The sequence below is a fragment of the Vombatus ursinus genome, unplaced genomic scaffold (assembly GCF_900497805.2).
Source record: "Vombatus ursinus unplaced genomic scaffold, bare-nosed wombat genome assembly UNPS02014785.1, whole genome shotgun sequence".
Taxonomy (NCBI): domain Eukaryota; kingdom Metazoa; phylum Chordata; class Mammalia; order Diprotodontia; family Vombatidae; genus Vombatus; species Vombatus ursinus.
The window spans coordinates 8,266,848-8,280,294 of record NW_020954563.1 but is presented as its reverse complement, the minus strand read 5'-3'; the positions used below and the strand labels follow the sequence as shown (position 1 = coordinate 8,280,294).

Below are 13,447 nucleotides of genomic sequence, written 5' to 3'. Positions count from 1 at the left end.
GCAAGACGTTGCACAGATAAGATTTAGCAAAACTTAACTACTTACGAAACGTGAGGAAAAGGGAAGGATCAAAGAGAACACCAAGGTTTCAGACATTTGGAGAAGGTGAAGAGTGATGCTACTGACAAACGTGAAATCAGGAATGGGTAGACTTAAGAGGAAAGAAAATAAGCTTGATTTTGAACATGTTGAGGTTCAAACACTGGGGAAACAGGTAGATACAGACATAAGGTTAAAGATAACAGATTTGGGAATTATCTGAATAGAGTTAGTACCCAAAGCAACAGAAGTGAAAGAAGCTGCTAGGGTTTAGAAGACAAGTGAGAAGAGGAATAAGGGCCGTACCTCGGAGAAATACTTACCCTAAAGGCTCAGAAAGAATAAAAGGAACCAGAAAAGGGGAGAGAGTTCAGAGAGGCAGAAGGAGAAACAGAGTATTGAATTTCTGAAATGAGGTCCAGATTAGAGAGAGTATCTGCTAGGGAGGGCTAGCCAGTCAACACACATTTATTTAGTGCCTACTATGTGCCAGGAATTGGCAACTGATTAGGCACCAGGTAGGGGGAGGGCTAAGTGAGAACAGAGGGTCAAGCATGGTGACTCCTAGGCTGAAACCCAGTAACTAGAAGGATTATGATGTAATTGACAAAAATGGGGAAGTTAGAAAGGGGAAAGGATGAGTTTTGTTCTTAATATGTTGAGCTTGAGATGCCTATGGGACATATCTGGGTGAACACGTCCAGCTGGCAGGTGCAGATTCTGGACTAAAGCTCGTAAGAGAGATAAGGGCTAAATATGTAGATGTGAGAAATATCTGGACAGAGATGTCAACAGAATCCATGGGAGCTAATGAGATTAAGAGAGAGGGTCCAGAATAGAAGACCCAAGAAAGAGCCTTGGGGCTACACCCTCACCCACCCACCCACATGCACCCACAGTTTGCAGGACATGATGAACTTGCAAAAGAGATTGAGAAATGGCCAAACAAGCAGGAAGAGATTCACAACATAACATGCAAAACAAACCTCAGGGAGGAGAGAATACTTAGATAAAGTTAGCAGTGTAAAACATTAAGATGTCAAGAAGGATAAGGACTGAGAAAAAGTTACTGCTTTTAGCCGTAACAAGATCATTGGTGACCCTGGGGAAAGCAGTTTTAGTGGAGTGGCTGGGACAGAATCTAAAATGCCATGGGGTTAAGAAATGAGTGGGAAGTCAAGGCCAGGAGTACAAACAGCTTTTTCTAGAAATTTAGCAGTGAAAACGATGCAGCATGTGTTGGGCTGAAAGAGCTGTAATCTTGGTGTTTTAAATTATAGGGGTTCATAATAAGTGTCTTTACTTTTATTACAAACATGACACTCTTGGCATGTTTGCAGGCAGGACACGAGAAACTCAACAATGTCAAATGTGACGAAGTAGTTAAGGAGGATAAGGACAGGAAAAAGGCCACTGGATTTGATGATTAGGTTCTCATTAAGACCCTTCAAAAAGTCAGTTTCAGTAGACTGGTGGGGCAGAAGCCAAATCAAAGAAAGTGGTAGAGAAGGTAAGGAAAGATATATCTAGCAAAGACAACTTTTGTTCCAGAAGATTATCAGTGAAGAGGTTTAGAGACAGGATTGTTGGTGGAAGGGAGCTCATCACATCTCCATTAGCACACTCACTAAAGTAATACTCAGGTTTCCACATTTAATAAAGAAAAAATAAAGTTTTATATTTTAAAATGATAATCAAATTATTTTAATTTAAAATAACAGCTTTGTCAGATTCCAAAGGTATGAAAAGAAGGTAAGAGAAAGGATCCTTCTATCTCTGCACTTGCAGAAGGAATTTACTTAGGAAAGAGTAATAAACAACTTACCTGTGGTTTGGTGAAGTTTTTGTTCATGCACCACTGAACAAAATATTTACTGGCGGCATCTAAACTTTCTTTATCTGTTTTCTTACAGTATACTCGGATAAGCTGTTCAGCAAATTTTTCAGGTAGAAGCTGTGAAACCTTTTCAAAAGAAAGATTTCATCATTTCTTTCTTGAATCACAAAATAGATAAGATACTAGATCTCCCCACCAACTATGTTCCCACTTTAACGTTGTTGTCCAGTTGATCAGCTGTATCTGGCTCTTCTGTGACTGAATGGACTATATCACACCAATACTGTCCATGAGGTTTTCTTGGCCAAGATACTGGAGTGGTTTGCCATTTCCTACTGCAGTGGATTGAGGCAAACAGAGGTTAAGTGACCTGCCCAGGGTCACACTGCTAATAAGTGTCTGAGGCTGGATTTGGACTCAGGTCTTCCTGACACGAGGCCCAGAGCTCTATCCACTAAGCCGCCTAGCTGCCCCGCCTCACATACTATCACTAATGATATTTATAAAAAAAAAACAAACCCCACCCCATTATTTTCCTTTCTAAGTATTATGTCCCACAATGCACAATGAAGTATATCTCTAAAAGAAGATGAAAAAAAAATCAAACTATTTTGAATAGCAATAAAAATGTCAGACAGGTACACAGACTTGCCAGATGTCACGCTAGCAAACTTGTTTTTACCTAATTTGGGTGTTTACCTGATCTTTTGTAATCATGACTGCTTTACTTTTGTTACTCTTGCAATAGAAACGAACATTATCAATAGGATTTTTTTCTTTCATTCCATAATCCATGTTGATAACCTTGACAGAAGAAAAAAGAAAAAGTTACACAACAGCAATAGGAATAATACTCTATCATTAACTAAGCTTAGAGAGGCAAGCCAAGAAATGCTGCCCATCACCATGACGAAGACCAACAGAATAACATAGCTAGACAGAAATGTTCTGCTAAAAATGAACCAAAGGAATTTTAGAAAAAATTTTAAGCCCGGTCAAAAAGTTCCTAGAAGCACAGTGGATACTATTACTTGGTAGAGTAAGTCTAAGTGTCCATCAATTCAATCATTTCCTTTGGCTATGGGATGAGAAATACACACAGAGTTCTTGCTCTTGAATTCCTGGAAACTGTGTGTTAAAACGAATTGGATTTTCCTTTAAGGAACAATGTTATAATTGAGTTTGTTCTTCTGACCAAGGACATTTTATCAAATACTGTCCTAGAGATGAACAAGAATTTGTCATAAAAGACAATTATTATAAACCCCTATAAATGACAAGCCATCCAGCCCAATCCACGTTCCAAATATATTGCCTGATATGGGCAGCTAAGCTTACAGCCCTTTCATTTCAGGCAGAACAAAACTCAAGCCTTCTAGAATGGGAGGTTAGAACCAGTAAAAATGTCACACTTCTAAACTACCTGAAATGATAAAAGATTAAACGACAGGTGGACAATTGTAAGCAACTTACAGCTACTCTCTTACACATTACTATCATTAATGACATCACAGCGCCAGCAACTTACATCAACTATGAAATCTTCAGCCTTTAATTCAACTCTCAGGGCTATACCTTGTGGTGTGGATGCAGCCACATCTTTTGGAAGTTGATCATATTCCTCCTAGGAAAGAAATGATTCTGAATTTATTATGTAGAAGATAACTCAATCTAGAACAGACGGTTTATATTGCTAACAAGCACATTCAAAGGTCTTTTGTCATGTAAACACCCCATGTACTCTCTCATCTCTCCATCACATTAAAATCCCTCTCTTCCAAGAAATTTGGAATTTTGAGAAGAGTGACAAAAATATCTATACCCTTGGACAAAGAAATTCTACTACTTGGCATACACCCCAAGATAGCTATTGCCAAAAAGAATGACCCCAAATACACAAAAATATTTAGACCAGTATTTTTTCATAGTGGCAAAGAAATGGAGACAAAGTAGATGCCCATCGACTGGGGGAACGATTAAACTAATGGTGATAAATGAATGTAATGCAATATTACTCTCCTATAAGAAACAATGAAAATAGTGAATAAGAAGAAGTGTGGAAAGACTTAAATGACATTTCTGGATACAGCCAATGTGGAAATTTGACTGTATATTTATCATAAAGACTTTTCTAATGGGGGGGTAGAGAAAAATGGGAAGATGAAGGGACATAGGGATAGGGTAGGGAAAAAAAGCAAAAGAGGGTATTGAGGTATCTTTTTTAAAATGGGGAGAAAGGATGGACAGCTAGGTGGCACAATAGATAGAGCACTGGCCCTGGAGTCAGGAGGACCTGAGTTCAAATCTGGCCTCAGATACTTGATACTTACTAGCTGTGTGACCCTGGGCAAGTCATTTAACCTCACTACCTAGCAAAAAAAACAAACAAACAAACAAAAAAAAAAAAAACAAACGAGAAAGGAACAAAAGGAAGGCAAGAAAGAAAAGCAGCCAGGAGGACAGCTTTGAAAACTAAAGGTTGATCTTATTATATACTCTGTGCCTAACAGAGCCTTATAACTTTTGTTCTATCATGTATATGTAATTCTCAGTCTATCTTGTATTTCTTAAAGTTCAGAACAAAAATAAATAAAAGGGCTTTTTTGTTTGTTTTAATGAAAAGACTTATATGAATGGATGCAAAATGAAATACACAGAACCAGAACAATATATGCAATGACTACAATATAAATAGAAAAATCAACACAGTAGTTAATACTGAAAGCTAGGAAATTAGGACTAGGATTAGACCTAAAAGAACAGATATATATGACACCTCCCCCTTGCAGAGGTGAGAGCTGATCACGAATCAGGTACCCAGCACATAATGCTAGACTTTTCCATCTGCTAGTTAGTTTAGCTGAATCTTTCTTTCTCTGGAAGGGGGTGGGAAGAGAGAATACAGTGGAAAATGTAGATGATATAAAAAATTAATAAAAAAGTATGTAAAAATCTTTTCCTTTAAGGCCTAGTTCAGATGCTACTTCTTCCATAAACCATCTAAAATTGATCCCTCTCCCTCATCCCCCACCATTCCCAGACCAAATTGGGAGTAATCTTTCTTTCCTTAAATGTTTTAAAGCACTATGAATGTCTCCTTTGCCCCTAAGGTTTCTTCTTCCTTTTCAATCTATAGCCTATCTCATTTTCTCAGACTTATTAGGGCACCTGTCCTATGAACTCTTGGAGGATATATCATTTAAGAAAAAAACCTTCGTAATCTCAATGCCTAACAGCGCCTTAAATGTAGTAGGCATGTAATGTTTATGGAAATGAATTAAGCATAGTATCTCAGGATGTTCTAAGACACCACACAAGATAAATGTGGTAGCTCTTCCTCTTGGCAAGGCAGGAGGACACACTGTTGCATACACAGTCAGATAAAATTAATATACTAGTTGTTTCTAATTGTTTTTCCTTGTTATGAGAGAGTTCAATTTGGGAACGGAGGAGGGAATATTCAGAAATAACTGTGATGTAAAAAACAAAGTCATCAATACATTTTAAAAAATAGATAATTGAGGGAATTGTGGGAATTGAGTGAACTTCAATGACTCCATCTTGTGACTCGATTCTGGATCTGGTTCAGTTCCCTTTCTATTCATTTATGAGTCTAGTCCAACTTCTGTCTTGTGAGAAAACTTTATTCAATTATGAAAATTGTGAAAAAACCAAACAACTTTATTGCATTGTTCAAATCTAGCCCTGCATGGTTGGCAAGCTGGACTACCTCTAATCTCTTGCTTGGAGACCCTTAACTAAGCACCTAGGTTAAAATGACCAGAAATCCAATCAGAACTGAAGACTGATACAGAGAGTTTTCTCACAAGTACACATCTTAAGCAACCTCTATGTCTTATCTGAAAACTGGCCCTGCATTGGTCAACCACGTATTGTTTCCATGTTCCTCTGAGAGTATACAGATACCTCTTTTTCTGATTTCAGGGAACTACACCTATTCGTTCTGCCTCTCCCAACCTGGAAACTCCCTAATCTTTCCTTCAATTATTAATCAGGTTATCTAATAGTTTTCTTTTCATTAAGTAGTCTTATTTATTTAATCTGTCTCACTATGTATTCAGGGGAGTCCACTGACCCATTTATTATGTCTGTTTTGTCAGTAAATCATACAGCTCTGATTTCTTCCTCAGTTATTGTTAATTTTCTGTCACATAACAGATAAAAGTGGCAAGGGGAGGAAGTTTTCTATCAAATGTAGGAATAAAAGGAACCTGATGAAATGTGGGCCTAGTACCTATGCAGTGATGTATTAGTTACCACATGAGAAAAATATGACAAGAGATTAAAGTCTTTTAAAACTGAGTGTGGGGATCCTGGGGCATTTGGCAGCCTGGCCCCCTCTTTCAGGATTCTGGCTTATCACGCTGATTGGTGATACAGGAGCTCTTGTGAACTTCTGAAAGCTTCATCCATCATTCTTTCATCAGCACATTTAATTCAACTTAGATCTACTTGGCTGCTCGCAATGCAGAGAGGACACTCTACTTAAGGTCTGTGATCAGATGGTTCGGGTAGCCAAATAAAAATCAAGATGGCAATGAAGTTTGAGGAGCTCAGCTTCAGACCCAGCTTGAGGGGAGCTGGGCTAAGATCTCACCAACAGCTTAAAATAGAGGAAAAACCATATAAACCAGGCATGACACAGATATGGGGCTATTTTCAGACTGGTGTTTCATGACCTAGCTGTTCATGATGCAAAGTTCAGAAGGGGAAAATGGCATTATGAATTCAGAATCTTTTTCCATATAGTCTCAGAAGGACCTAAAATGCCATTGAATAGAAGGGCAAGCAAATTAACCAACAACAACGAAAAAACTTTATACAATTTCAGAAAAAAACGCACTCAGCGACACAGGTGAATTCTGGCACTTACACATGCATTAGGCTGGACTTTGCTGGTATAAACCTAATAGCAAAACAAATTTAGGGAAAATTTGTCTCCAACTATTATGCTAGGCAGGGAGAGTCATTTCTGTCTAATTGAAAGAGAACTCTTTGAGGTCATCAGCTGGCAGAATGAGATGTGGACATCTAAACTGGAAAACATTAGAAACAGTCCAAGAGAACAGAACCAGACTGAGAAGGTTATCTGATTTAATAAAGTTAAAGATTTTCTTTGATCACATATTATGTGATACTAGAGACTTATGATGAGAAGAAATACATTAAGAGGACCACTATTAATTATCTATAAATCAGAAACCCACATTGTGAAATTTAAAATTAAGGTTTATGTGTATAATTTGAAGGGCTTTAAAGCATCCCATTAACGATGAGAGTTACCATTACCTCTACTTACCATTTTAATCTTCTCTTCCCCTGTTGGCTGAGTCTCACCCACGAACTTGTATAGTCTACGACATTCAACTTTGTGTAAAATCTCTCGTGCCTCAGCCAATCTGGGATCACTAGAGTGCAAAATCTCCAGAAAAATGTTATCTGGCAAAATCAAAACAACAATTCATATCCTACTATCCAAAGCCCAATAAATCATCCAGATGTGTAGGAATGATGTATTTATAATTTTCAAGGAATTGCTAAAAATCAGTCTTGTGTTTTAATAAGTGATCTTCAAATCTAGGTTCCTTAATTTATGCTCTACTATAGGCACCAAAGTCCACAATAATACATTTCTCCTCAGTTTTATATGATGATGGTAGTGCCTATTATTCACATAGTGCCTTTTGTTTTACAAAGTGTTTTCCTCATAAAGCCTAAAGTATTATTATACCCATTTTACTGACAAGGAACCTCAAGTTCAAAAAGCCTGAACAACTTGTGATGTTAGAGCAAGGACTTGAATCCTAGGTACTAGGGCCTAAGCCCATCACTCTTTCTACTCTCCCATTCTCTATCTCTGATACATTTCTCATCTTTTAGAACTACTACCAAACCAAAGTTTTTTGGGTTGGGGGGATGATATCACTGTCATTTATTTTTCCAGTATTCCTTTATGACTCATCACAAGGTGAGAAGAAAGCAAGGTTCTGATAATGATCTTGTGATAGGGGGTTTCTTCTCTGGGTCCTGAGGGTCCATATTGTCTTCAATTTTTTTTTTTTTTTCAAAAGAAAGAACAATGGTTAACTGCAGCTTTCTAATGAAGCGTTCTACATTTCTGGTCAGAGCAAACTAATCCTAATTGAATGCAAGTTGCAGAACATGCTTCCTCTAACAGAATGCTTAGGACAGACTCTCATCAGAACACTGGGAAAATCTACTTCCTTTTTCGTGGCTTTGATTGTGGCAGGGATGTTTTTTAGATATTGGAAGCAGGGAGGAGTTGAGGTCAACATGACCTCAATGTTTCTTCCCTTTGACCACCATGGCTTTGGTATGTGGTGTGTTACTGGCACCCCAGTTGGATGTTGGAGCACAGTTTCCTATATAAACAATGTTATAAATGTTGGGTATGTGGTTAGACCTCTATTAAAGTTGTCTTTCGATAGTATGGAAATGACTCTACGTTTTACAAAGTTTTTGCTGTGAGCACAGTCTCTGGCAGGTCCTATGTTATTCACTTCAATAAATATTTATTAAGCACCGCCTATGTGCCAGACACTGGAATATATAAAGAGGCAAAAGACAGTCCCTGCCTTCAAGGAGTTTACAATGTAATGGAAGAGACAAGTAAACAGATACACAAAGAAAGCTATACACAGCAAAAATTAGGAAATAATTAGGAGGGAAAACACTGGAATTAAGAGGGGTTGGGGAAGGCTTCCTGTGGAAGGCAGGATTTTAGTAGAGACTTAAAGAAAGTCAGGGAATTCAGGAGTGGGAAAGGAAGAAGAGCATTCCAGGCATGGGGGACAGACGGAGAGATTGCCCAGACTCGAGAGATGGAGTGTCTTGTTCATAGAACAGAAGGCCAATGTCACTGGATTGAAGAGCACATCTGAGTGCCAGAGCATTTTGTATTTGCTTCTGGAGGCAATAGGGAGCCACTGGAATTTACCGAGTCAGGGGAAGGAGAGAATGACATGATGAGACTTTCCTTTTAGGAAAATCACTTTTGTGGTTCAATGGAGGATGGTGGACTAGAGTGGGGAAAGACTTGAAGCATGTGATACTCCATGTGTGAGGTGATGAAGGCCTGCACCAGAGTGGTGGCAGTGTCAGAAGAGAAGAGTGTATCCTCAAGATGCTGCAAAAGTCTAAGATACAAAAGCTTCAGATATGAACCTAGTGAAGGCCTCTATGTCTGCGGTACAAACCAGCTGAGCTAAGCTCAAATACAAGCATCAATGGAAACTTGGCTACCAAGTGATAATTTTTTTGACAGTCAAAATAACTTTTAAAAAATAGTCTACTGAAAGCACAGAAAGACATAGCATTTTAAGCTTTACACAGCACTGTACATTTTATCTCACTTGACCTTTACAACAACCCTGGGAAGTCAGTGCTGTTATTATTCCCATTTTACAGATGAGGAAACTGAGGCAGACTTAAATTAAGTGACTTGCCCAGGGTCACACAGCTACTAAGTGTCTGAGCCAGGATTTGAACTTAGGTCTTCCTGACTCCAAATCCAGCCCCCATCCACTGTGCCACCTAGCTGCCATATTGATTAAATCACACATCTTCTGAAGTCTCTAAATACAGTTTATAGAACTTCTCATTTTTGACCAAATACATTACGGATTTGATGAGCTTTTATTCTTGGCCTGGGAATCTCATTACCACTTATAATATTGTTTCTATAGCAAATCACTTCTTTCATCTGAAAAAAAAAATCAACTTAACCATCTTTTGACCGATTTCTAAATTGGTGACTGATTCGTCTATATTGGATCTGGGTTGAACATTCTAGATCTCACCTGTAAGTTTAGCATAGGCTTCCATATCATCAATTGCTGTAGAAAGCTTGTACTTTTTCCCCTCAGCACCTTCTATTTGTATGTAGGGATCTGCTTTAAGGAAGGCATCTGTAATCCTGTTGAGAATTAATTTACACAATGCATGAGTGCTTTTCTTCCTTTCACTTCTGGGTAGGGGACTATGGGTGTGGAACCTTATGCAGATGCTGTCATATCATTTGGAACTCAAAATTTTTTTCAAAAAATGTTAAAAGTTGTTTTTTACTTGTAATTGGAAAAAAATTTAAAAAAAAACCTCATTTCAATTCTTAAGTAATTTATTCCTATTTCTTGGGGCCTTTGTGCATGAAGACTGCTTTTTCTTAAGAAAGTCCCAAGGAAAAAGGTGCCTCTGTCACATTAAGTAACCAATTATCAGCCTGCCAACCTTGTAGACTTATGTATGCAGGCCCAGGAAGCCTTGAGAAAACATCACAAAACATCAAGGCCAAAGTGGCAGGACAATGAGTTTGATCACGACACAGAATAAGGAAAATGTAAAAATGGAGATTAATTTGACCAAATCCAAAACCAAGGTCAAGGGGTCTAAGTGTTATGAGCCATAAGATCCACTAATGCCAACAGCCAAAATGTACTAAATGTCTGAAGTCAGATCAAATACACAAGCCACCAAACATTAGTTATCAGGGTGTTAAACTGTAAAGGAAGATGAAAAGCTGTCAGTGAACTAAAGATATAAAACTCAAAACTGAAATTTTACTACTGGTAATCTCAGTAAAAAGGGTTGAAATTTAGTCTTAAAACTAATTTTTATTATTAATTTGGGGAGGTCAGTTATACTGGCTCCACCTCCTATGACAGTGCAGAAGGATTAACAACTTCCCTGCTGACAGAAGCCAGGCAATGGCAGCTATTCCTTCTCTGAATTAAGTATTGGTTACCTCTACCTCACTTGTTTGATCTATTCTAATATCCCGATAAACAATTATGTTTACTATGTTGTTTAAAAAAAAAAACTATTCAGTTGAGCAAAACTAAACCACACACCAAAAAAGTCTAACATGATGGGCAATGTTCCACAGCCTCCTACCTTTGCAAAGATGGGACAGAGGTACCTTCCCATGGCTCTCCCTGAGGCCATGCTTGAGCATTATAATTTCACAGCATTCAGTTTCAATTATTTTTTTCTTTCCATTTTCATTGTTGTAGTTATTGTGTTTATTGTTTTCTTGGTTCTACTTATTTCACTTTGCATCATTCTGCCTTTCCTTACATGCTTCTTTGTATTCAGATTCATTGTTTTTTTATAGCACAATAACAGTCTGTATTTTTACACACCTCAACTTGTTTTAGCATTACGCAATCAATGGGCATCTTGTTCCCTGTTCTTTACTACTACCAAAAAGTAACATTATAAATATTTTTGGGGCATATAAGGGCTTGTTTTTTGTTACTGATCCCCTTGAAATACAATGAAACCTCTGGGTTATGGGGTCATTTTAGTTACTTTCTTAGCATAATTCTACATTACTTTCCAGAACAGATAAACCAATTATTCATAGCTCCACCAACAATGCATGAATGTGCCTGTTTTTCTACAACCTTTCCAACATTGATTCTTCTCATCTTTTTCCATCTGCTAGATGTGAGATGAAACCCTAGAGTTGTTTTATTTGTGTTTCTCTTGGTTCGGCAGAATTAGAACAGAGTTTTATATTGCTATTAATAGGTTGTAACTCCTGAGAAATGTTTGTTTATATTGTATGATTACTTATCTATTGGGTCTTTTGGTCTTACATATTTGTTAGCTGTCTATATATCTTGGGTACTAAACTCTTATCAAAGATTATTTCATGCAAAGATTGTTCCCCTAGTTGACTACCCTCTTGTTCTAGTTGCTTTAATTTTGTTCATGTTACCATTTTTCAATTCTAATAATCAAAAAACTTACAATTTTTTATTTTGTGATTTCCCTCTATCCCTTGCTTAGTTAGGAATTTACCCCCTTGATATAGCTGTAAAAGGTAACTGATCTAATTTCTTTATGATATAACAATAACAACCACTAACATTTATATAGCACTTATTATGTGCCAGGCACTGTGCTAAATGCTTTACAATTATCTCATTTCATCCTCACAACAACACTGGAAGGTAGGTGCTATTATTACCCTAATTTTTCAGATGAGGAAATAGAGGCAAAGAGAAGTTAAGTGACTTGCCCAGGGTCAAACAGCTATTATGTGTCTGAGGCAGGATTAGAATTCAGATATTCCTGACTCCTGGCCCAGCACTCTGTCACTCACGCCACTTAGAAGGCATGACATTTACTGTTCAGGTCATATCTCTATTGTGAGATATGTTGTAAGACACTGATCTAAAACATAATTTCTGCTGTACTGCTTTCCAGTTTTCCCAGAAATGTTTGTCCAAGAGAGAGTTCTCCTCAAAGTAATCGATGTTTTGCAGGTTACTGAACACTTGCTAATCAAGTTCAATTGTTTCTGTGTCTTCTTTATCTTAGGAGACACCAAGGTGACACAGTGGATAGAGCTCCGGGCCTGAAGTCAGGAAGACCTGGGTTCAAATCTGGCCTGAGATGCTTACTAGCTATGTGACCCTGGGCAAGTCACTTAACCTCTGTCTGCCTTAATCTACTGGAAAAGGAAACGACAAATCACTCCAGTATCTTTGCCAAGAAAACCCCATGAACAGTATGGTCCACAAGGTCATGAAGAGTTGGACACAACTCAACAACTTCTTTATGGAGTCTGTTCCAGTGACCTACTTTCTATTTTTTTTTAAACTAGAACTAAATAGCTTTAATGACTGATGCTTTATGATACAATTTGGAAGGGCTTCCTATTTCCCCTTGATTCCTTACTTTCCTGCCCCCTCCCCCCGTCAATGTTTCTTTTGCTCTTTTAGATATTCTCTATCTTGTTCTTCCAAGTCAATTTTCTCATTAGTTGGGCTGGCTCTATAAACTATCTAAAATATGGCATGCTTTTTATTTCATCTGAATTTTGTCAGAATCTCAAATAGGTCTCAAACAGAACCATGTGCAACATTCAATCCACTTTGATAAATACACAACGGAAAATTCTGTAGGGCAAATTCCTTACATTGTTTCAATGATGTTGCCAACTTTGTGCTGGTAAGCTCTTCGGTGAAGGCAGTTGCGTGTATGAAACATGTCATACAGATTTCCAACTTCCTAGAGAATTGTGAAATAAATTTTAATTTATACAGCATACAAGTACGAGAAATAGAAAAGGGATGAAGACAGGCACATATAATATGTATAAGCTTAACAAGGATATATAACATAGGATCACAGAATTTGGAGCAAGAAGGGTCTTCAGAGGTGATCTAGTTCAGCACCTTCATTTTAAAAACATGCTCTAAGAAGTAATGACTAATCCAAGGTCACAAGGTGTGATGTAGCACAGATGAAATTAGAACCTGGATCTTTTGACTCCAAATCTACCTCTCTTTCCACTATACAATGCATAAGATATATGCCAGCCAAGTACCACTAATATAAGGATGATAGATCTGTGATATTTATTGGTTTGCTCATAACTTTTTCATACTTATCCACAAAGCTGACCTAAATATTCTGTTGACATAACATAATATTTAAATATGTGTTCCAAGGTTTTATTATAGTATAATCCCACATATGTGTGTGTGTGTGTGTGTGTGTGTGTGTGTGTGTGTGTGTGTG

At 37.6% G+C, this 13,447-nt stretch overlaps 1 protein-coding gene across 1 annotated transcript in view; it reads right to left on the bottom strand.

Annotated features, from left to right (window-relative positions):
- The window catches only part of SAMHD1 (SAM and HD domain containing deoxynucleoside triphosphate triphosphohydrolase 1), a 56,635-nt gene that overhangs the window by 10,463 nt on the left and 32,725 nt on the right, over positions 1-13,447 (bottom strand). Inside the window, exons 10-15 of the mRNA XM_027867103.1 lie at positions 12,843-12,934; positions 9,718-9,833; positions 7,197-7,336; positions 3,405-3,500; positions 2,576-2,680; positions 1,865-2,002 (exon numbers count right to left, since the gene is read on the bottom strand). Coding sequence (XP_027722904.1) covers positions 1,865-2,002; positions 2,576-2,680; positions 3,405-3,500; positions 7,197-7,336; positions 9,718-9,833; positions 12,843-12,934 — 687 coding nt within the window. The remainder of the gene's footprint in view (positions 1-1,864; positions 2,003-2,575; positions 2,681-3,404; positions 3,501-7,196; positions 7,337-9,717; positions 9,834-12,842; positions 12,935-13,447) is intronic.